Source organism: Thermobia domestica, chromosome 11, assembly GCF_964235325.1.
Source record: "Thermobia domestica chromosome 11, izTheDome1.hap1.1, whole genome shotgun sequence".
Classification (NCBI taxonomy): domain Eukaryota; kingdom Metazoa; phylum Arthropoda; class Insecta; order Zygentoma; family Lepismatidae; genus Thermobia; species Thermobia domestica.
Genome location: NC_137464.1, coordinates 180,472,901 through 180,495,648, shown reverse-complemented (window position 1 = coordinate 180,495,648; position 22,748 = coordinate 180,472,901). Strand labels below are relative to the sequence as shown.

The 22,748-nt window shown below is 32.1% G+C and overlaps 1 protein-coding gene across 5 annotated transcripts in view; it reads left to right on the top strand.

Moving 5' to 3' along the window:
• The window catches only part of wge (BAH domain and coiled-coil containing protein winged eye), a 253,125-nt gene that overhangs the window by 24,886 nt on the left and 205,491 nt on the right, over positions 1 to 22,748 (top strand). For 4 of the 5 annotated variants that reach the window (XM_081731404.1, XM_081731406.1, XM_081731407.1 and 1 more), the window contains exon 2: positions 19,729 to 19,855. The exons of the other annotated variant lie outside the window; for it this stretch is intronic. In XM_081731404.1, coding sequence (XP_081587530.1) covers positions 19,825 to 19,855 — 31 coding nt within the window. In that variant the 5' untranslated portion in view covers positions 19,729 to 19,824. The remainder of the gene's footprint in view (positions 1 to 19,728; positions 19,856 to 22,748) is intronic. 5 annotated transcript variants of the gene reach the window in all.

Here is a 22,748-nt window from a genome sequence, read left to right as displayed (position 1 = left end):
ATAATTTAAAATTATAACTTTTTAAAAATCAGTCATAGACTAATATTTATCCATTTCTGTATTTAAAGTGTAAAATCTTTTTATTTTAAGTTTTACAATAAATCATTGTCATTTACTAGCGTTGCGGCTCAATTACACAAACCTTTGCGAACAAAGAAATAATTTTTTATACACAAGTAAGTGCTCTAAGAAGCAACAAGTAAATGCTCCAGCATATTAGATATCTATGTATTGCTTCTACAATCTGATAATTTTAATTTATTATCCACTCCTTTCGTTAAGTTTGCTTCTTTATAAATAATGCGATCCAAGTACCAGGGGACAATACTTTGCATATGATTATAACTATTTGATGTAGCTCTAAAATGAATTTGTACTTTTTTAAATCAATAGATATGCCTAGTTCTATACTCATTGCATGCTATTTCAGCAAATAATGTGATAAAACTACAATACCATTTGTTTTATGTAACATTATATTCCTTGTATTTACAAAGTTACTTAACAATTCAAAAATTCCCATCCTATTGAGAATGAGGAAGCAAGCTATGATTTCTGTATTGTACTTATCATTGTTGAATTTAACAAATAAATTAGTTAGCAATAATCGATTATCATCAGATTTATGATTGTTCCCAGGTACAACAATTTAAGTCCTTTAGTACATGCTCCCCCCCCCCCCTCCCTACCAAGAGACGACATGACTTGCTCGGTTAAAATTGCTTTGGCTCTTGTTATTGCTGCAATACGCATGTAACTTTTACAGTATGAAATTAAAATATCAGGTTATCAGAAACTTATTACTTTTTCGTTAGCATAGTACAAATATGCTCACTTTCCAAAAGCAAAAGATAAAAAGTGTTCTGGAATGCACGACTTCCACTATTGGAAATTATGTATCGTTTACTTAGGTGCAGAATAACGTCGTGTCTGTGTCTTGCAATATTGTACCCCGTCAAACTTTCGACACCCTGCACTAAAGTTTCAGAGTGCACGCCTGGTTACAGTTTGTACCTTAAGAATCTAACCAGAAATTTCAGTTCATAAATAATAATAATAATAATAATAATAATAATAATAATAATAATAATAATAATAATAATAATAATAATAATAATAATAATAATAATAAGAAGAAGAAGAAGAAGAAGAAGAAGAGAAGGAAAAGCAGCAAACGATATTGAATAGTGATTTTTCAAGGGTATTATATGCATGTATGTAGAAGGCAGCAATCGCTTGAGTTTAGCAGTTCGAAAATTCGGCTTCTTTCTTTCCTTTCTGTTGTTTTTTTTAGTGTACCTTAATAAATGTGCTCCCAGAATCTTAACTATTCAAACATTACTATGCTATAAATATAATAATAAGAATAAGACTGGTTTGTCATACATATATAAACAAAAAAAAAAACTACTGCGTCAATAATGTTAATTACTTGAAACAATACAAAAATAATTTACATTAATGAAGCTACCCCAAAAAAAACGTATATAGCGCAAGTTGAGAGGTCGCTATACTGCCCACTATCATATTGGTCCAGGGATTTTATTACATCCAGGCACCAGACCATATTTTATAAAATGGAAGGGCGGACGAGTGTAGACACTATTAAATATGTCGATTGCAAACATTACTAAATTTATGCATCAATTGAGATAAATTAATAACATTTTCGTCCAGTAGAAAAATTTTGAGGAGGGCCATCTTTGTATCTTGGGGGTGCCGGTCCTCCCTGGCCTCCCTCTAGTTCCGCCTATGCTATTACAAATGATATATAAAATATTGAAAACAAAAGTTGTAACGGATAGTTATTTATGAAATACGAAGAGCAGAACTATACACTGTTGAACTCTTAAAAGATAGTCTTCGTCTTTCTTTGCCGAAATGTTGCAGTACTTTGCTAAAGAATTTTGTTCTAGGTATGCAAATGGTCTTTTCATGGATCGGTTTGTTTCAGGGTTTGAAAAAACCCGGGCTTTTTTGAAAAAGCCCAACCCACCTGGGTCCATATGGGTTTTTTCGGGTATTTTCGGGTTTAATTGGGTTTTTTCGGGTTTAATCGGGTTTTTTCGAAATATTTCAATGTCTTTGGGGTAAAACTGTTAAAATGTGATTTATATTTCAAGATTTTCATTGTCACAACTTGCAACAATTTTCTACTTACTGCTGTTTTGAAAAAAATGGCCGCCATTTTGAAATTTTACATTCGATCGCCGAGAAAATCTATACAGCAAATTTGGCAGATCTCGTGCATTCACCGTCAAAACTTCAACTTAAAACACTGAAAATTGTGTTTCGTAGCATGGATACTCGCTGTTTTGAAAAAAAAATACCGCCATTTTGAAATTTTACGTTGGTATGCTGCCAAAATCTATACAGGAAATTTAGAGTGTCTCGTGCTTGTATTCTGAAAATTTTAACTTAAAAGGCCAAAAGCTGTATCCAGTAGTATGTGTGGTAGAGGCAGACAAACGAGTTGAGTTGATTTTGTGTTTAACGTCCCCTTCAGCAGCGAGGCTATATGAGACGGGACCTACTGATTAACGTGGAATCCAAACCATATGAGATCCCTCCGGGAAGCAAACCCGAGTCCCACGCTGAAGACGCGTACACTAACCGCATAGCCATGAAGGAGCTCGGCAAACAAACGAACAAATGTAGATCAAGTCATCCAGAAGTCTGACTAACGTTTGCCAGATATGAATACCAAAAGGGGTCTATTAATTTAAAACAAAGATACAATTCATGTTGTATGAAATAAAAAAATGTTTTAAAATGTCTTATATGAAATTAATATCTTCCAGCCATATTTTCTCCATGAGAATACGGGACACCTCAGATCCCCCCTTCCTCAAATTTCCAACACAATGCAATGAACTGTAGTCTGGTTATGAACAAAAGTATAATAGGCCGCGGTGGCTCAGTGGTAGAGCGTTCACCTCTAGTGCATGGGGTTCCTAGTTCGATCCTAGGTCGCGGCAAATGAACTTTGTGGTGGACAAACACCTTTGCGTGGGTTTTCTCGAGATTCTCACATATCCCCCTACTTTCTTCATTCTGTCATTTCATTCATTTCTCATCATCACCGTCAGCTTGAGAATAGCAGGTATAACCGTGAGACTAAAAGCAAAAGATTTCAATTTATTTAATTTTAATTTTTTTTTTCAAGAATATAATAGGCGAAAGTTCACTAAGCAGCAGCTGCTTTTCTCTTTTCGTACCCTGCAATTAATTGTATAGACTAAAGATGCCTAAAAACTTAAGATGTGCTATAAAAATGCTTTACAGGAAAACAATATGCAAATTATTTAAATCAATGGTACAATCTACTTTCAATATTTTTCGCGCGTGTAGCAATATTTATTTACATGGCTGTATTTGCCAAAATTACGTTCGTCAGTTTAATCTGATGAAAAGCTGATTTTCATCCTTGTGTCGTGTGTAATTGTCAGGACCAGATTTACATTTTTCTAAGACCTGGACCAAAGCACAATTCTGTGCCCCTAGCCTCTGAGCAAGATTATGATTCTTGTTAACTTATCTAATGTGTTGTTTAAGAAAAGGTTAGTCATCTTCCCTGTTTGTAAATGTAGAAACACTCAAAGCCATTTTTTTAATGTTCCGGAGAGTATCCGAGTTTCCATCAAGTGCAATGGAAAAAGTAGTATTGCAAATTTAGCTCGCTATCAAGTCGAACAGGGTGGTGTTATAACTTCCTCGAAACTGTTACATGCAACAGCGTACTGTTCATACACTAATTACAGGATTCCCAGCCAATGTCAGAATTTTTTGTTTTTCACTTTTCGAATAAGCTGATATTGATAGCAGAAATGGAACGGAGTTAAAATCTGGGACATTTCCCTGTCCCGACTAAATTTACGGGGACGTGGGACACTCGGGTCCCAAAACGGGACACTCCCGTTTTTTACGGGACGTATGGCAGGCTTAAGCGTAAAATAAATAGTTTATTGTTGAAGTATTCATTTCCGATCCTTCTGCGTTTAATTCGAGAATTTCCCGAGCACTTCTTTCACAGCCTGTACATCAAAACTTCCACTAGTACGGAAATTTGAACTCAGCACTTGAAATAGTAAGTGTTACGTAGTCTTCAAAACCCCGAGCATTAAGCTTCTAAAAATTTGACAAGAATTTTTACGCTATTGCTGGTGTTGATTCTACAGAATGCTTACTTGAAGAGTAGCAACAAATAACTGAACTAAACTATTATTGGTGGAAAAGCAAATTTTAATTGAAGAACCTTGTGTTTTACATCAAAGGTAAGAAATAATACTAATAGTTTTACCAATGTATTTATATATGTACTATTAGTACCGGCACCTATGACCTTAAACCCGTCAAACGTATGAGTGATAATGTCCCTCGGTGTCGCGAAGTCGACGAGCATACTATTCACGGAAAATATTTTCTAAAGTACAGAATTGCTTATTTTACTTCAAATAGGCTATAAGCATAATCCACACATTAATTTGTTCTATAACTATCTCAAGCTAAGGTATTTTTTTTAAATTCATTTAGTGCATTGAGAACTTTGTAAAGGTCTTATGTTGAATGTTATTGTATACCGTAACGTGAAAGCCTCTAATTCGCTCAAGGAAAGTCTGAAATCTGATAAAAATCACTTACAATGTGATCACCTTAGTTGTATCAATAATATACTAAGAAATAGGTCAAAAACCCAGGTGGGTTTTAAAGTGGTTTTTTTCAGGTGGGTCCAACCCGAAAAAACCCACCGGGTTTTTCGGGCTGGGCCCACTTGGGCAAACCCTGGTTTGTTTGTAAACTAACTTGTTTTTCCACGTATGTGCATACGACGATGATCATCATCAAGGAAGTTAATACATGCAGTATCTTCGTTTTTTGTTCAATTACGGAACTCGCTATATTTCCTAACTTTTCAGCTCGATTGACAATGGATGGAAAACATTCAAATCTATTGTGTAGATAGATATTCATCAAATGTGAGGTTCGTGCATCATGCATGCCTGGTTTTGTAATGCAAGGTGTCCAAATTTTCTTGGAACTCTGTGTTTGTTGTTATTTCATACTCTGCATTTTGTTTTGCACTCTAGTATCCCGTTTTGTATCAATGAATACCAGTGTTGTAATGCACATTTTGTTTGTCAATACTAACAGATGGTGGGTGATATCGATCCGTTCTACACAATATGCATAAGGGTTTGGAAGTGTATTGATTTCGTTTCTTCATATGCGTGTGCTCATAATCATTAGCTGAAAGGAAACTTCGTTCTTGTTTATGATATATAGCTGTATGTTAACCTTGATAAAATATTTCGCTTGAGGAAATTACGTCATGTTTAGTTGTTAAAGGTTGTACTTTTTCTTCCCCTGTGTCGATTCGGTAAGATTTACATTCAAACAATTAATGCCTTTATATGACTTGCAAATACTTACATCTCTGCGCCGAATAACAGACAGTTGTGATGTTAGTTTTGGTGAATATTAATTTGTGGAATACGTAGAAATTTGTAAATCACCCATTGTAAAAATAGAGTACATAAAAGGAAACCAATTTCACTTCAATTTTAACTGTAATTTCAGTAGATTGACAGAACAGACCGACCGTCTCTAAAATTTTACATTCACAGAAGTGTATGTTTTATAATGCGAGTAAAATATAATAACAGCAGCAACAATATTAACTCACACTATGTGCTGACCAACACCAACATAAATCTCTGCTTAATTCTTAATATTTGAATTGTAGAATGTTTCAAATAAGATGTATATTAAGATTCAGAATTATTCTTTTCTTTCCATGTCAATTAAAATTATAGGTGTTCCAACAAATTTTACTCAGTATGGTGATTAAACTTGGAATAGCTTGGAAAAATTTAAAATTCCTTCTGGAATTATTTTACAACTTCGCTTCAGAGAGTAGGCCTATATTCATTTGGATATGCAAAATTCATTATACTTGTGATAACTTTAGTTTCATTAATGTTTTAATGCAGCATAGTGTTATTACTTAGTTAACATAATAAATATTTCTGTCCAACTTTGTTGTCATTAAATCAATTTTTAACATTTAAACTCAATGAAGCGAACGTTTTGCCGTTCTTACATAAAGATACATATACCGATATGTCATCATATACACATAAACACACATGGATTGGCTGTTACTTGAACAAGGACACCATGAGTAACCAATGCTTTAAAGTTCTCCAGTTGTAAATACTTTGATTGAGTACAAAAAATATTCCAAGTGGCTTCATAAAATTATGTATTAATTATTATAAATGAACCAAGGCATATTGTTAAAATATAATTTTTATCATCATCATTTACATTCGAATAATGAAACCGAAACAATAGAAAATGGAAACCATTATCTTAGTGGAATTAAAGCTCAAGTAAATCTTGTAAATTTGGAAATGTTAATTAAAAAACGGCAAAATAAGAGTAAATAGGACAGTGAGGAATAGTTCATAAATTACTTTATGGATTTGTTGAACTTGCGATCTCTTCTCTCTTGTTCTATGTGAAATGTTAGTCCTTAGACATTTTACTCTGTCCTAAAATATTACATTTCTTATCAATTAAATATTCTAAGTTTAAAGTGGAGCAGCAAAGACGTTTCATCTTGAGAATGTTTATGCTTTTACTTCTACTCAAAGATAAGATTAAAAGCTTTTAATATTGTGGTTTGTGTAGTTAATGCTATATGTGACGAAATTGATATTTTTGGAATACAATTTCTATAATTGTCTAGATACTCATATAATATTAATATATTCGTTGTTTTCAGTAGCAGTATTCCAGTGAAAAGTGATAATATGATTTCGATTGTTATAATCTGTAATAATTCATAATAGTCCTCCTTATATTAGAAATTTATATTTAAAAAAAAATGTATAGAATTGATCCGATGAAAATCTTTAGGGAAAATAAATTTTACAAAGTAACTTTCAGTTTGATTTTAAATAATGTACTTAAAGAATGTTATGAAAGAACACTGGATTTGTCTTTGTAAATTGTAAAGTAATTTCTAATTATTATTCTACTTGTGAGAGTAGGCTCCGTCAAAAGTAGGATGAGATAAAAGCTCAAGTGTGATAGATAAAGAAAAATAAGTAAAGTTAATTTAAAAAAAAAAAAAATCTTTTAAACCTACTGCACAGAATTTTCATTCCCTTTCCTACTTCTTTCGTGGAATCTGTTGAGCGATTGGAAAGTCATCCGATTAAAAGTTACTCTACAGTACGCTAAAGAGAGCATAAATTGTTTTTGTTTTAAAAATGAACTGTATTTTTCGAGATACTATCTGGGAAGAACGATCGAAAAATGTATTGGTAAATGAATACATCATAGACTTGCAAGTGAGGCAACGATTGTTTACCGATATATTCCAACCAGTAATCTTAGGTTGTAATTAATATTTTGACAGTAGGGAACTCTGTTGGGAACTTGCTATGTGTAGCGGTTGCAACATTAAAAATAAGAACATGAATTAATAAGACTAGATAAAATGATAATAGCATTGTAGTGTTATTCCTATACTAATAAACTAGATTCCTATCTCACTGAGAGTTCAAAGTAAGTTTGTGACAAATTAATGACCTACGATACTGAAATTACAATTTACTGAATTATTTCGATTGTTTCTTTATTTCTATCGATTCCAATTTGCTCAGTAAGTTATAAATTTTAGTTTAGGATATGCAAAATTTCAATTCTGATATAGTTTAAAATATTAGATAATCAAATATTAATATGGAACTCTGCGTTGTTTCACTAGCATAGTAAGTATTTCAATGTCATAGAAAACATTATTTTTAGCTAAATTGAAAAGCTCTGTAAAAAAATAATAATAATAATAATAATAATAATTTCATTGTTGCTGAAGAATTTATCATAAATTCGTTGTAATGAGTATAATCGGCAGTATCAATATAAGTTAATTGAATGTGATTATTTGGAAATTATGTTAGAATATATACGGTCGTACTGCAGTTGCAAGTTTTACACATAATTCTCAATATTTAATACGCATGATTCTCTGTTATGTACGGTCACTAATACTGTATATTTCGTTTCTCCTTTATTTTCTCGCTTATCCACGGGACACATGCGTACTGTGATGTTCAAAGAGAAGTAAAATAAAATTAGAAAAAAAGCGCGGAAGAGCAGCCACCTGTTGCGAAAGCGGGAAAGCTAATGAAAAAGTAACTCATAATTAAAAATTGTATACGTTTGCATGGTTAAATAGTGTATAGAAATTTTCTTCTGCAACAATTCGTATGTTGATTAATTCTATAGGTTGTTTCAGGTGCATATCTTGCACCGCTGCACTAAGGCAATAGGGTAGTTCCTATACTTCTGTTACGCTCATCATCACTGCTGAGGAGCGTGCAGTACCTAATAGCCGGTTGATTTCGTCAACTGTATGTTGTGTTAGTTTTCCATTTAATGCAAGTATGCTATGTAACTTCACTTTGGTTATAATGGCTAGCAACTTCCACAGTCTATGTAATTCTTTCTTTCGTTCTGTAGAATTTTTTCTTGAACATTTTTTTGTTCTATGAAAATAAGAATATTGTGTTGACATATCTTGGAGATTATTTATTACAATTGAAATCTTAGTTAAATCATGATAATATAGTGTGGGGAGCATGGGGTAGAACATTAATGACTTTTGTAATATGTGAATACAATCCTTACTTGGCTGATATCAGTAATAATGATGTTATGGTTAAGAAACAAAAGAAGATTATGCTCAGTGAAAGTGATGCACTCAAATTCCATCATTGGCTTAAGGAAAAATGCAGAAGGAAAAATTAGCTTCCCATGAGTCATAATGTAGAAATAGAGAGAGAGAGAGAGAGAGAAAATAATTCTAGTGTACTAACATTGCAACTAGTTTTACACCTTGGTATAGCTATATTAAAAATATGAAAAAACTTTTATCAGTAGTAAATTATTTATTTGTTATTTTAATTGTGAAAAAGAGATAAATTTTAAAAAATAGCTTTGTTGGTTGTACGGAGAATAATAGTGTAAAAACATGACATAGTAATTATTTTAATTACTGGTGTATAAGTTTTTTAAGAATTATAAGCAACTTATTTAAAGGCTTGTGGTTTAATGTTTTATTATTATTATTATTATTATTATTATTATTATTATTATTATTATTATTATTATTATTATTATTATTATTATTATTATTATTATTATTTAGAAACATTTTAAATTTACCCAATTGAATTATTTATTTTTGGTACATGTAATGTACATACAGGGGTAAAAGTGAGGGAGGACGCGGGAGACGTCTTCCCCCCACTTCCAAAAAATATATATAGCGTCCCTTCCCGATAAAATTAAACTATGCAAAGATAGGCACGGGGAACGGCGTGACGTCATGCGTCTCATTACCTTTTCTGATCAACTTTACCCCTACGCCTGCGTACATCTATCTGAAAGCGGCAAGCAGAAATATTTTAACATTGTTTTCCGAATCCAGAAATTTAGAGAAGTTCATGAAACATACAAAAGCATACAATTGGTTGACACACCAATTATAACTATTTATTTAGTTACTAAGCTAAAATTAATCATCAATAAATACCTAGTAATATACTGTATTTAAATATCCTAAGTTTTTCTATATTTCTAACAAGCTATCGGAAAGATCAACAGGAAACTAAACCTTATTTATCCAGAGAAAAATACGGTAGATGTAAAAGGAAGTTTCTTACCGCAAAGGAAATAGTATCTAGTTAACTAGTAACTAGTTTATATACATTTATTTTAATTCTGTTTGTTTCTATCGTGTGGTTTATTTGTTTGTTTATTTGTAAAGATAATTCCATTGGTCATATTCCATCAAACATTTTAACAGTTACGTTTCAAATAAACTGTTGGGAAGAAAAGTTAGGTTTTGCATTAATACGGTGTGTGCTATACGGCTGTTGCAATGTACGGCTTCGATATGTAGAGATTATATTTTCTGGTTACCAAAATACATAGCTGTGACCATGATCGTATTGTTGAGTTGGTGATAAAACATTGATGGTTTATTAATTTAATTTTGAAGAAAAGGTCAGGGAAGATCTATTATGATGATGATTTTACAGTATATAGAAATGTTCATATTTGGTCCAGAAATAATTTGTTTATTTAAAATAAAGTATTAATGTAGATAAGTTTGTTTTAATTTAAGCCTAATATAGATTAGGCTTAGTATACTACGAATATCTGTTCGTATCATGCGCGCCGACTACGTGGGTGCGCTGGGACTCCTGTACCTACATAAATAATCTTGTACCTATAGAATTTGTAGTTTGGACTTGGGTATAAACCTGTTTCTCTTGCGTTTAAGTCACCCATGTTACCGACTGAGCTAGGACAGCTTCAGCTTGTCCTTACAGTTCCGGTATATTTTGTTATTACAGTGCAGCCATTTATGACAGTGTTCATGAAAGATTTGATCTAAAAATAAATAAATCAAATATCGAGGCTTCCCTGAAATCATATAGGCTAACACGTACCGTCATTGACGTGCACCCACATAAATTTTGGAAAGTCGGCGCCATTGGTTTGTATTATTTATATCCTTATTAGTAAATATATCTGACTTAGCGACATTTAAATTTAACCTTTTGAGAATATTTTCCTTGAATATATTCGACTCTATATTAGACTTTACTTCAGTATTCTTCAAAATGATGCACAGTCCTAACCTACAGACAATGAACACGACTCAGCCACATTTATGGGTTTTGTTCAGAATGCAAAAACACGAAACATTGTAGTATGAAAACTGAAGAAAAAAAATGTATTAGTTTAGTTTCAGAAGACATTAAAAAAAAAAAAAACTCAGATTCAAAGTCTACTTCATTATTATCGAAATTGTGAAGGAAGAGAAGGGACAAGAACAAGCTTGCTTACGAGGAGACGCTAGCGGTCAGTCAAGAGACTAGGGAGGAGAATTAGGCTTTGTCACAATGTTACCAAGGTTTTGAAGATGAAGAAATGCAAGCAGAACGTAGAGAGAAGGTACAATTATTTTGCACAAGAAATGACTTCGAAAATAATAGTGCGATTTAGTTTCCGTAAACTTTTAGTAGAGTCAATGGAAGTGTTTTTGTCCAGGAAGATATTGGAAAGAAAAGTTGAGTTTATATTGGTACGATATGGAACAGTTGATGGTAGTGTAACAGCTTGGATGTATAGAGGTAATACGTATTCTGTGGTTGCCAGGATAAATAGTAAGATCATGGTCGACTATTGTTAGTTCGTGATATAATGTTAATGGTTTCTATAATTTAATTTTGAGAGGATAGGTCAGGGATATTGTTATATTGTAATGATGATTGTAGAATACTGAGAGGCTTTTGTGTTCGGTCGAGATATTATTTGTCGGAAATAAAAATAGTAATGTAGATGAGCTTGTTTGAATTAAAACCTAATAGATTAGATTAATAGTTAAGAATTTCTGTTTGCAATATTTTGGTCCAGTAGTCGCTCTCAAGGGAAGTTACATTAGTGAAAAAGTTTTACTGCTACAAACCAAGAGGAACACGGTGGCTCAGTGGTAGAGCTCTTATCTGTGGTGCGTGGAGTCGCTGGTTCCATCCTCAGCTAAGTACGTCTGTGGTGGACAACATCGTGTCCGTGAGTTTTCTCAAGGTACTCCCACATTTTCATTCTACCGATCCTTCCATCATCATTCACTTGCCTTAATTATCTGTTTCTCTTAGCTGAAAAGACATAATCGTGGGACGTTAAACCGAGAGCTTTCATTGCATTTTTTTTTTTTTTTTATTTTGCTGCAAGAAAATTTACTTAATGTCCCAATCGTTGTATACAAAAATTAGAACATTAGATGATTTTTCATCCCTTAGCTTGTAGCAGTAGAATTTTTAATTGTTACTGACGTAGCTTTTCAAGATCCAGCGTTATTTGGATCTTTATTAGAAAATATACATGGCAAGTGACATTAGCATTTTGAGATCTCACTTGAATATATTCAATCTTTATATTAATCTGTACTTCAATATTCTTATATAAGCCACTTATAAGAGTGCATCCAGAGTTGTCAAATTCTGAAATACCATTTTGATCAATATGTAACGTGTTGTTTTAATATGTTCTTTATTGTTCAAGAAATGCAATGTGTAAAAATGTCAATGACTTTTAGGTTTGCCTACATTAAAATAAGGTTTATGCGTATATATAGGTTTGTTTAAAGTTGAGAAGTCAGGGAAAATGACCAGCATAATGCCACTGCAACCACTGCTGCCACTGCAACTATTTCATATACTATAGAAATTTGAAATTAGGCGAAAAGTGAGTACAGTGTTCCGCTCTCATCACTTGATTCATTTAATCGTGTTAGCCACAATCACAATAATAATCTTCACCTTATGAGAAGTATAAAACGTTTTTCATCATTCCATATCTTGTGATTCATGTTCTTTTCATTCTTCAAATTCGGTTATTCGCTCCGAAGTCTAACATACATAGAGATACTTGCAACTGTACAAGAAATCGCGGTATGACGTCATCAGGTGTTCGTGTATATCCACGATCTCGGTCATCTATAATCGGTTTTGGAACTATCCTTCGATTTTTTTTTTATCTCACTTCCTTAAATGGTTCCATATCAAACCAAAATAATGTTAGAAAAATTAGCTAAATTGAACAATATTAAATGATGCCCCAAGTTTTGAATGCATTTACAGTTTACAATATGAAGCAAAGGTTCCTTGCAAGTTTCGAAAGACAGTTGTAACGTAATATAGATACGTTGGAAATAACGTCAGGTGTTTGCAGGTACGTAGCCAGGATTTTGTGAGGGAAGGGAAAAAAAATGAAATCTTTGAGTTTTACGTCCCACGGTTATGCCGGTTATGCTAAAGGAGACGGTGATGATGAGTAATGAATGAAATGGTGGAATGAAGAAAGTGGGAGGAAACGGGAGAACCCCGAGAAAACCCACGAGCACGGTGTTTGTCCACCACAAAGTTCACTTGGCGGGGGCTGGGATCGAAGCCGGGACCCCAAGCACCAGAGGTGAACGCTCTACCACTGAGCCACCGCGCCCCCTGTGAGGGAAGGGAGTCCGTGACATGAAATACTGTGGTCATTACACCAGGGGCTAGAAACTATTTTACTGTAACATATATTGTTCGTTTAGCCAAGATTTCGTAACGGTGAAGGGGGGGGGGGATACATGAAATTCTGAAGGCCCAAAAGCTCGATCAATCTAAACTGCTTTACTATTAACAGATATTGGTTAGTTAGAACAATAAAATGAGGATATGTTGGCAAGTATTTTAATAATAAACTATGAAGAAATCTTGAATAAAATAATAAAAAAACGTATTGAAAAAGATTTTACAATATTTACGTCCTTCCTCTCTTTATTCAAATATAACAATTTTCCTTTCATTATGACCTCAAGTATTATAAAAAGTACGTAGTCAATAATGTCTTATAAAATATTTTACAATATCTGCGTTCCTTTCTCTGTTGAGTCAACTGTTAACAGCTTTTTTCCACATAAAATTTTGTTTTTATTATTCCGTAAACTACTGTCTGCTACAAATGACAGGTTAAAGGAGCAGTAGAAAATTGTTTTTGAAATAACATGTTTGATACTGCAAGGATGCGATGACGAAAAATTATGATTAAAAAAAAAAATATCCATGCTGTTACACAACGGCACTATGCTTTCGGAAGCTTGAAATCCCCCTGACTAGTAGCAGAAATTCTGAGAATTCCGTAACTTTTCTAGAAATTTCAAATTCCCTGACTCTTCAGGTTATCTCGCGACCATGTATTGCAAGTAATACTGTACAAATCTCCGCAAAAGAAAGAGTAACCAAAAGCTTGCTGTAGCTTTTTATTTTTAACGCTGATTCTTCTTTTTCTTATTTCATTTTGTTTCATCCTTCCTCATTTTTTTCCATTTCTAGTCTCGAAGGGGGGGGGGGGAGTCCGGACCCCCTGGACCCCCATGGCTACGTGCCTGGCTGTGTGTAATGAGAAGCTGCCTCAAAATGATATGCCACATGGCCCCCTTCCTATTAAAAATTTTGGACCTGAATCTAACATGGTAATCTTCAAGATGACCCCATGATAGTACTATACAGTAATAGATGTGATTCTACCTCGATTACCCCTGCCCAAAATATGTCACTCCCTGTAGCCGTTTCGAACTTACAACTTACCTTTGCTTCATATTGTATACTGTAAATGTATTCAAAACTTAGGGTCACTTGGGGGACTATTTAATATTCAGTTGAGCTAATTTTTCTCATGAGTTACTTTGGTTTGATATGGAACTATTTTAGAGGGTGTCTTAAAAACTCCGAATTCAAAAAATAAGTACAACTTTCATATATATATATATATACGAAGTGCACCAGTTGATATAAAACCCTTCCAAAACTCTTAGTATTGAATATTTCCTTCTTTCACAAGAACAAAGCATACAGACAAGATTGTTAGGAGCGTTTTAAAAATTGCTCGAGTTATCAGTTGTGATCTTAAATTGTGGTCTTATCTTTTATTATCCAATTTTATTATTAGTTACTTTTATACTTTTATTGGTGCTTTTGCCGTTGTGGTGCGTTTCCAACTTACGGAACAAGAATTATACAATATATATTCGATGTCATAATATTGAGAAACATTTCTTGCATTACAATGCCTGCTCGTAGATCGACTTAAGTGTATAAAGTTTGTGTGTTATTATATATTTGAATGATTGTGCTAATAGGCATTGAGAAAGTGCAGTAGTGTGCAGTGATACTTTCAACATTGGTGCAGTCGTTTGTAGCTAGTCGCTCAAAGCAAGAAAAATTCAAAAGTTCTGTTTTGAAAAACGCCTCATTCACTTTCTTTGAACCTTTTATAGAAATTAATTGACTACTGCCTATTAAAACAGTACATTTATGCTTTATTTCCGAATCATATTGTTTAGTGTTTATTCAAAGGGTTGTTTATAAAGCTCACTTCTTTTTTAAAACTCATTGCGTACAATGTGATTTCGATGCTCCAGGACTCCTGAAACAAACGTCAGACCTATTAGGAAACGAATAAATTATATCTTGTAATATAGACTTCAAACTTTTTTTTTCATTTTTTTAATTATCTTATTTTATTTTCACATTAATATATTGTGTGCCTTGGAAACAGAATACAAGCTAGCGAGAAACTTATGCAAGCTGGAGGCTGAACATTAACAATTGTTTTGTATTGTAATATAAGTTAACCTGTTTTTAAATCCGATTGAGTAACAAAATTAAAATGAAATCTTTAGTTTATATTTCATGCTTATCCCTGTAGTCTAAAGGAAGAAGGAGAAAAAATAAATGAATGATTATGTAGGAATTGACGAAATGAGAAATGTATGGAAACATGAAAATCCTGGGAAAACTTACGGTCACCATGATATCTAATCAAACTTATAGACTTGGATCAAACCAAATAACTTTTGCATCAGAAGCGAGCGCTCTAACTCTAAACGACCGCGCTTTCACCGATAGAATTATGGTTAGGAACATCTTGTTTACAACGTTCAAGTGTTTACTAAGAAAAAATGTTTTAATTAAATGATTTGCAGAAGAACACTTTTCATTAAAAAATAAAATTTTCAGACAAACGTGTAATAGCAAATTAATTCTGAATTATTGTTGCTCGAAACTATTTCCTTTAGGTATAGTACTTTCGGACTGGAGGCCAGTATTTTAGGAATTTTCTGCAACCCTTATTGCTTCTCATTAGATTTGTTTAGCAAAGTATAATGTTTGGTTTTGAAGTTACCTTCTTTAAAAGAAGGAAAAAAGTCGAAGTATGAACAAATGGTCATAAAATAATGAAGCTTGTCTTCATAGTAACTTGTTGAAAATACCATAATACTACTAGGAGAAGATGATGATGACTGTATAGTCATCAACTTGAGAATGTTAAATTGAATTAGAAAAAAAAAAAAAAAAAGCTATTCATAAAGTTAAAGATAATATATCTTAAATTTTGTACATAGAAGTGTTGTTAAAGTTACTACTTGTTTTAAACATTAGATATGATTCTCCAGTTATTCTTAATATAAAAATAGCTGATGAAAATACGATGCAAATTCAATTAAAATTAATTTAGAATACAATTCATGCTTCCTTTCAAACTGACAAAGCCAAAGTAAAATAACTTTCCTTTCTTGTATTAGTAATTTAGCTTCTTTGTTCCTTCTCTTACTATTGTTCGTTAGGCAAGTCATAATGCCACAAGATAACCATCACAGGAAGAGCGCCAGGTGGTTTGTATTGTATGAGGTTTTTATTCATATTTTAAGTCCTAATATTGGCTACGGTAGATAGCAGCCAAAATATCCAAGTTTCCACACATCCTGTTCTGTCAACCCATCGCGCATAAGCTTTCTTTGCTTCACAGAATGCGTTATGGATGCTTTGTACGTATTAATGCTTTGTTGTTTGAACCTAAATCAACAGTACAATGATTAGGTTATTGAAAATATGTTTATTCCTCAGAAGCTACGATTTTGAATTTCGTACACTACTAGAGTTGTTGGAAACATGTTTGTTCGTCAGAAGAAATTGTTTGAATTTCGTGTAGTACTACACGTAGAGTTGTTAGAAATCTATTTATTTCTAAGAAATTATAATTTTGAATTTTGTACAGTACTAGAAAACCGTTAGTATACATATGTTCATTGTAATAGACAGTAAACAAACAGTGTGTGAGCTCATAATGAAATATAATTAAGAGACACCAATATCTCTTGATAGTAGAAAATGGTAAATTTTTAACACATAACTTAACTATTTTGTGTTCATAGTATTACAAATATACAAAATGTCCTATTAAGTGTCAGTGTAAGTGTCAGAGTACTGATGTTAATTTATAATTGAACACCAGAAATTATAAAATTGTAAGCACTCATTTATATATACAGTGAAACCTTTTAATAATCGACACCGATTGTATATGATAATATGTCCGCAAATGAGATATGTACGTTAAACAGAAGTTACACAAATTTAATTTGCTTACAGCTCATATGATAATTGTATGCAGTAAACAGTAAATACATCAGTTATAAATGTTAATATAGACTATTCTCGAAATAGTGCATTCAGTACTCCTCTCTTAAGAAAAAAGTTTTCCTGGGAGATGTGTTTATATGGGTATGCACTAGAAAATACAATGCTTCTGTAAATTTTCTTCTCAAATTTGTGATATCTCTATAAAAGTCGCTTAATTCGCTTTCTGATTGTATTGAAAATGAAAGTAACCCAATAAGAAAATCCAAAATTATTATCATGTTATTAAATCTGAAAATATAGATAGGGCTTACCAATCAAGAGAGTTTAGGACTTTCTTGGAGAAAAGTCTGTAGTAATTATCTGCCATGTTCTGCGAACACTAGGAATTAGGAAGTATATTTGTGGGACCTTCGGCATCTGGAACCTTTTAAGTCGTCACGTATGAGGGATGACGTCCTTTGGCAATCAACACTATCCGGGGAAGTGGGGAAGGAAGCTTCGGTCTGGGACCTGTGTGTTAGGTTCCATTCCGGATTTTCCCTGGTGTGAATGAAAGAAACTTAGGAAAATCCTCACTCGTTTCTGATCAAAACTTGCTTACAACTCGTGGATTAGTCGAAATCAGTTGAAGATATATTTTCAAATTGTGGCAAGTATTTTTTGTACTAAATACATATGAGCCGAGAATAATTCGGCTGCTAAAGTGATTACTAAATCGTTGGGACTAAATAAAGACTGTCTCTATCTGTAAAAGAGATGGTCCTCTCCATAGTAATACTTATATTTTTCCCGGACGAAAACCTGGCCGCTACTGAAAGGTGTCCGTTAAGGGAGGTTTTACTGTGACAATAACTACTGTAACAATAACATATGTATATTCCTCTTCGAGTTCGTATTTCTTTTCTTTTCTTTTCTTTTCTTTTTTTCCATCGAAGAAATCTTTCATACATGTTAATTGCGTAGCAATTTCTTTAGGTTGAAAAATTGCGTTGCGTTTACTGCAGGAACTGATAACATAATGCTTTACTATATATTTATCGGTAATGCGCATATGTTGAAGATAATTGGAATTCTTGACGGCCGACGATTGAACTGTTAAAGTGATATTTGTATTTAATATTTTTTTATGTTCGTCCTTGTACGTTAGACCTGACAACGTCTATATTAGACGAGATAGAAATAGCTTCAGTGTAAAATTTCTATATATATATATATATATATATATATATATATACAAAGTGACAAAACGTACAACCTTCACTTCAGTGATGTACTATTCACTAAAATTCAATATAATAATGTAAAAGTAAGTCCGTATTCTCTTCCGGTAAAAATTGAGCAGAAGAAAAACACAGCATTATAAAATCAAAAGTTGTTCATGAAGATATCAGTCGTACATGGTTTGTATAGCATGTCACTTTTTTTTTTATGAAATCCAAGTTATATATGAAATGTTCATGCATTTTGCATTAAATTGAAGAATTATGGAAGAGTATTGAGACTTCTAAACTGATATCTTCATAAAATATTATCTGGATGAAACACTTCCATAGTTGGATTGGTTTTGTCATTTGTTATATGTGGTGCTACAAATACTGAACATTTGAATGTTTTCAATACTCAAATTTAAATATTTAATTTATAAAAAGTATAAAGTGATTTCTGATAACAGAAGTACTTCTAGATTTTTAAAAATAACTCTGTACATGTAGATTTATTTTTCCCCTTCTCAGAGAGGTAATGTACAATAAGAATTATAAATTACACGTTAATTTTAAGTTAAAACATCTCGAGTTTCTCGAATTGATATTTTTCCATATCCACAAATGAATAATGTTTGGAAAGGACATAGCCTACTTGTACATAATAGAACCTTGAGTGCTGGTTTTATAGCCTAAATCTTAATTAAAAAAAAAAAAATCTTATAGAACTTTATAATTATTTTTCTTCCTTCCGTTATATGAATGTTCATGTAATTACACGTAAATTGTTCATACAAGTATATAAAAATCTCAATTACTGTTGACCTATCAATGTTATTAATAAGTCTTTTTCCTCATATAACTATCTGTTGCAGTGGATTTATTATTATTATTGCTATTATTATTAAAAGTTAAATAGATTCTAAATTATAACAGTTCTCTGAAAAAAAGTACAGGTTTAAAGATAAGCGTTTAATCGTTCATTTGAAAGATAGTTTTGAATCAGGATACGAAATTTAGATTCATTGAGGTGCTGATTGGTAAAGTAAAGGAAATGTCCTTATTCACTACAACTAGAAAAAATTGACAGTCCAATTCAGATGTATTTCTGAAGTACTTTCAATAACACCTTGTTCCTGTACGGAATACTAGATATTTCGATTGCTGCTGCAAGTTGTAACAACTTTCACTGATAGAAACGTAAAGTGTTAATTTCGCTTACAATTACTTTTAAAGTAAGGAGTTACTTCTTGGCGTATGATGTACAAAAAATGATGTTGATGGAAGAATAATAGGAAACAAATGGGTTATTTCAGCATATAGAAATGACTAGTGATTGCATTATAGTTACCATTAAATATTTGAGTAATAGTTTTGTAAGAAACGTTCATACTTTTTGGTTCATTTCTTTTTCTTTTCATTTCTAAGGAAACATATTTTCTAGTGTTGAATATATCTTTATTGTTCTATTACAGATATGTATTTTGTGTGTATTGGATTGCTGTGGATTGGAATACTTCGAGCGTTCTCTTGTTTGCGAATTCTCAGGTGTTAGTTTGCGTCCGTACACTATGATTTGTTTTTCTGTTTTTGATGTTACAGGTAAGAGTAACACTCAATGGAAGTGTTCTTAGGTGGAAGTGTGGTTGGTTCTGGGTTCTCCTGCGTCTCTTGTAAATAGCTTCTTTTCGATGGTTTTTGCCCCATGTGTTCGAGGTGGTTTGTTTCCATTTGTGGAATACATTATTTTTTTAAGGGTTGTTGAAGTTCAGTCATGGAAAGTGGAGTCCGCATGTTCTGTACATAATTTTGCTTTTTACAGGAGCGGTTCAGTGATTAAAATAGTAATATAAGACCATATCCAAAATAACCTGAACACGTACCTTTCTTTCTAAGGTCCTCTATGTTTCTGTAAGTAGCAGGTATTCTGAAATAAGTGATAGCATCTTCTGAGCGAGAAGAAGATGCATTTTTTCGTAGTCTAATTTGTATTCATGTTAAACGAATAAGCTGTTTTCCTCAAGAATGTTTTCCATATTTCACTAATTCTCTTCTGAGGAATATTGTAACTTTTGGTCAGCAAATTTTAAGTTTCATTACTTTCGAGTTAATGCAATTAGCTTATCACTATGCGTAAAATTATAACCAATACCTAGAATGCAAAATCAGTGATTCGAAGTTTGCATCATCATTTTAGTAGTGTTATCTTGTAATTCTAGAACTATTTAAATAGGTATCGATTTTGTATCAAGCAATTTTGCAGCGTCATACACTACACCTACTGCGATATGATACACAAAACAGCATTGAGCGAAATGTGAAAAACAAACATGAAAGTTATGCGTAATATATATATAACGCAGTTACAAGTTTAAAATGAATGAATGTAAAGTTTGCCAGTCTATGATAACTTTGCAATATATATAAAAGTTATCATAGACTGGCAAACTTTACATTCGTTCATTTTAAACTTGTAACTGCGTTAAATTTACCAAATACAAAAGGAAAGAAAGGGACACAATCAGTTAAGAATTTTGGGAAGAAATATTTGAAATTCGTAGAGGTGTCGAATAAGAGAAGCAAATACTGGTTTGCTACGAAATACAATTAAATTTTCGTGAAGATCACCTTAAACTGTTCCTAACATGACGAGAACATTTTCTGTATAAATAATTTGTAACTTACGAGACACTTCTTCATTCCACTATTAATTCGAACTTACTTACAAGGAAACTGGAATAATACCTAACAACTTATGTATATATATACAGTTTTATTATCCTCTAAATTGTAGAATTGCTACTTTCTTCTACTTAAAATTGGGTCCAGTGCATTACCAGGTAAATATATTCTTGTCTATGGGTGTGAACCATACACCTTTATAATAAATAAATATTAACAAAAAGTTTTTTGAAGAAACTGTGATGTGATAAATAATGGAATTTTGTCAAGGAGTATGGTTATCCAATGGAGACGTATCTATTGAACTGTGGTGTGAAATAGCGGTTTGTTTGTTGCTAAATTTACAAACAGTAAGAGAGTATAAAGGAAAACCAAAGTAATTTAAAACTTTGTTTACGTTCTGCCATCAGCATCGTAGTGATATGGGAAAGAAGAATACATAGCATATGAGGAAATGGAACACTGCAGTAGGGACTTGAGCAGAAATAAGAAAAGCGTAAGAAATAATAAAGCCTCTGGGTTGGAACGTAGCCTCACTGACCAGGCATGTATAATAGAAACAGTGAAGGGGGAGGTAATAAGAAAGAAAGAAAAACGAGAGTTAGTTGACACTTCACGAAGACATGAACACCTGTTGAAGGGAAAACTGAAGTGAATATGAATCGCAGCGTATAAAGGAAGATTTCTCTCCCTGTTTCTTATCGAAGGAGAGAAAATATTTTTCTTCTTTCTCTTTGAATTTACTATTCTCTCACTTTTAATTTAATTTAATTTTTATTTGTTTATTTATTATTTTTATTTTATTTATTATTTATTTTTTATTTTTCCAGCAAGATAAACTAGAAGTAATATTAAAATATTGCACTTTAAAGTTTCTCTTGGCACTTTTTCAATAAAATAAAATAAAATAAAATAGCTATGATATTAAAATTTTATTTTTCGTATTTATCCAGTGCACAAGTATGCAGTACTTATTACCTCAAAAAAAAGTGTTTCGTAGAAATGCTGAACGCATAATCAGTCTATACTGTCATAATTAACCAAAAAAGAATCCAGTATATACAATATTTCAGAAGCTTTTCTTATTTACAAATTTTGACGAACCCAATAGTCTAAATATTCTTCGAGAATTCCTGTTGTAATTTCTTCTTACAAAAATCTAGAAATGAATAAAAATACAATACTGTACTGTAATTCAATTTATATTGATACTGTATTGCATTATTTATTTTCAGAAAAAGTTTACTATTGCATAATAATTTTATTTTCACAATAAAAATAAATTTTAAGAGCATTTTTATTTTCACGATAAAAAAACATGTGAAATATGTTTCAACCGTTATTTTTAAAAGTAACATGTAAGATTTGTTTGTGCAAATCTTGTGTGGCAGTTACGAGTAACACAGTGGCGCAGACATTTTTCACATCGTCAGCTTGATCAATGTAACATCCGACAAATAAACCAACTTTTCTATACATGGTTTGATCATAATTATTTTTTACCTTTGATTAGACAACACTTAAAAAGTTCTAATAAGCACGTCGGTTTGCAGAAACAAAATAATTAATAATAATAATAATAATAATAATAATAATAATAATAATATGGTGTAATGTTAGTTTATTTGCAAATAGCAACATTGAATCCAGGTTATATCAATTGACATACTCTTTAGATGTTATTTAACTAATTCATTTCTCAGCATCTAGATAATCCATTAGTGAGTCATGCAAAGAAGGCAAGTAGTCAGCGTTTCGAGATAATCTAAAACAGTTTTATATAATTCAACCACAACAAAATATATATATATAT